Consider the following 884-nt stretch of genomic DNA (forward strand, 5'->3'; position numbering starts at 1 on the left):
TACATCCAATCACCACACCACTTCTACCTTTGTAGAAATAACACTCTCTTCTACACCAAAAACACCGCCTTCAAATATACTACATAGGAGTGTTAGGAGGCCAGCACTTTTGTTAAATTATAGTCAGTACTTAACTATCAAAAGGATATTGAATGATTCTATATCATTAGATGCAATCTTACACCATTAAAAATATCATTAATGACTAAAAATCACAAAATCTACTGGCCTCCTAGACTTTCTTTATACTACAAACTAATAGTTGAAGTTAATAAGCATCCTTTATTTAACCAACAAGGGTGATCAAAACAAAGATACACAATGGTAATAATTAAGGTTAAGGACAACTTATATTTTACTCTTGAAGAAACTCCATAGAGCTGTGGAAGTCAAACAATAAACATTGAAAGGTGCACAAAGAGCAAAGCCAACCCCATTGACTTGCATATTGTGCTTAAGGGTATCCCATATTTTCCTTTCCTAAATAGCCCTTTCAAGAATGGCAAGTAAAACAGAACAACATAAATGCTGCAAATTAATTCTCCAAACCCTGAACCTTGTCCACCACTTCTAGCCTTTGGTTGCCATCCAAAAAAGTTGATAATCAAAGCTGTGAGTTGAAGAAGCAAGATGGTTGTGCCTGGCACAAATACCAACGACTTGTTGAAAATGAATCTACCACCAGCATTTACATTATTCTTATCTAAACCCTCATTAATTGGTAGTTCTTTCTTTGTCACTACAAATGCATAGTCATGTATCCTTAATTTTTTTAGTAGAATTGTCACAAATGAAAAAATCCATGGGTTCATTGCAGTTATTCTTGACATCCTCAGGTTGTTCCACCATGATCTCATTGACAATCCAGTTTTCAAGTACTCTAA

The 884-nt window shown here is 34.6% G+C and overlaps 1 protein-coding gene across 1 annotated transcript in view; it reads right to left on the minus strand.

Annotated features, from left to right (window-relative positions):
• LOC107610362 (cellulose synthase-like protein B4) overlaps positions 263–884 on the minus strand; it is a 5,028-nt gene continuing 4,406 nt past the window's right edge. Inside the window, exon 9 of the mRNA XM_021108090.1 lies at positions 263–878. Coding sequence (XP_020963749.1) covers positions 390–878 — 489 coding nt within the window. The 3' untranslated portion in view covers positions 263–389. The remainder of the gene's footprint in view (positions 879–884) is intronic.

This window comes from Arachis ipaensis, chromosome B08, assembly GCF_000816755.2.
Source record: "Arachis ipaensis cultivar K30076 chromosome B08, Araip1.1, whole genome shotgun sequence".
In the NCBI taxonomy this organism is placed as follows: domain Eukaryota; kingdom Viridiplantae; phylum Streptophyta; class Magnoliopsida; order Fabales; family Fabaceae; genus Arachis; species Arachis ipaensis.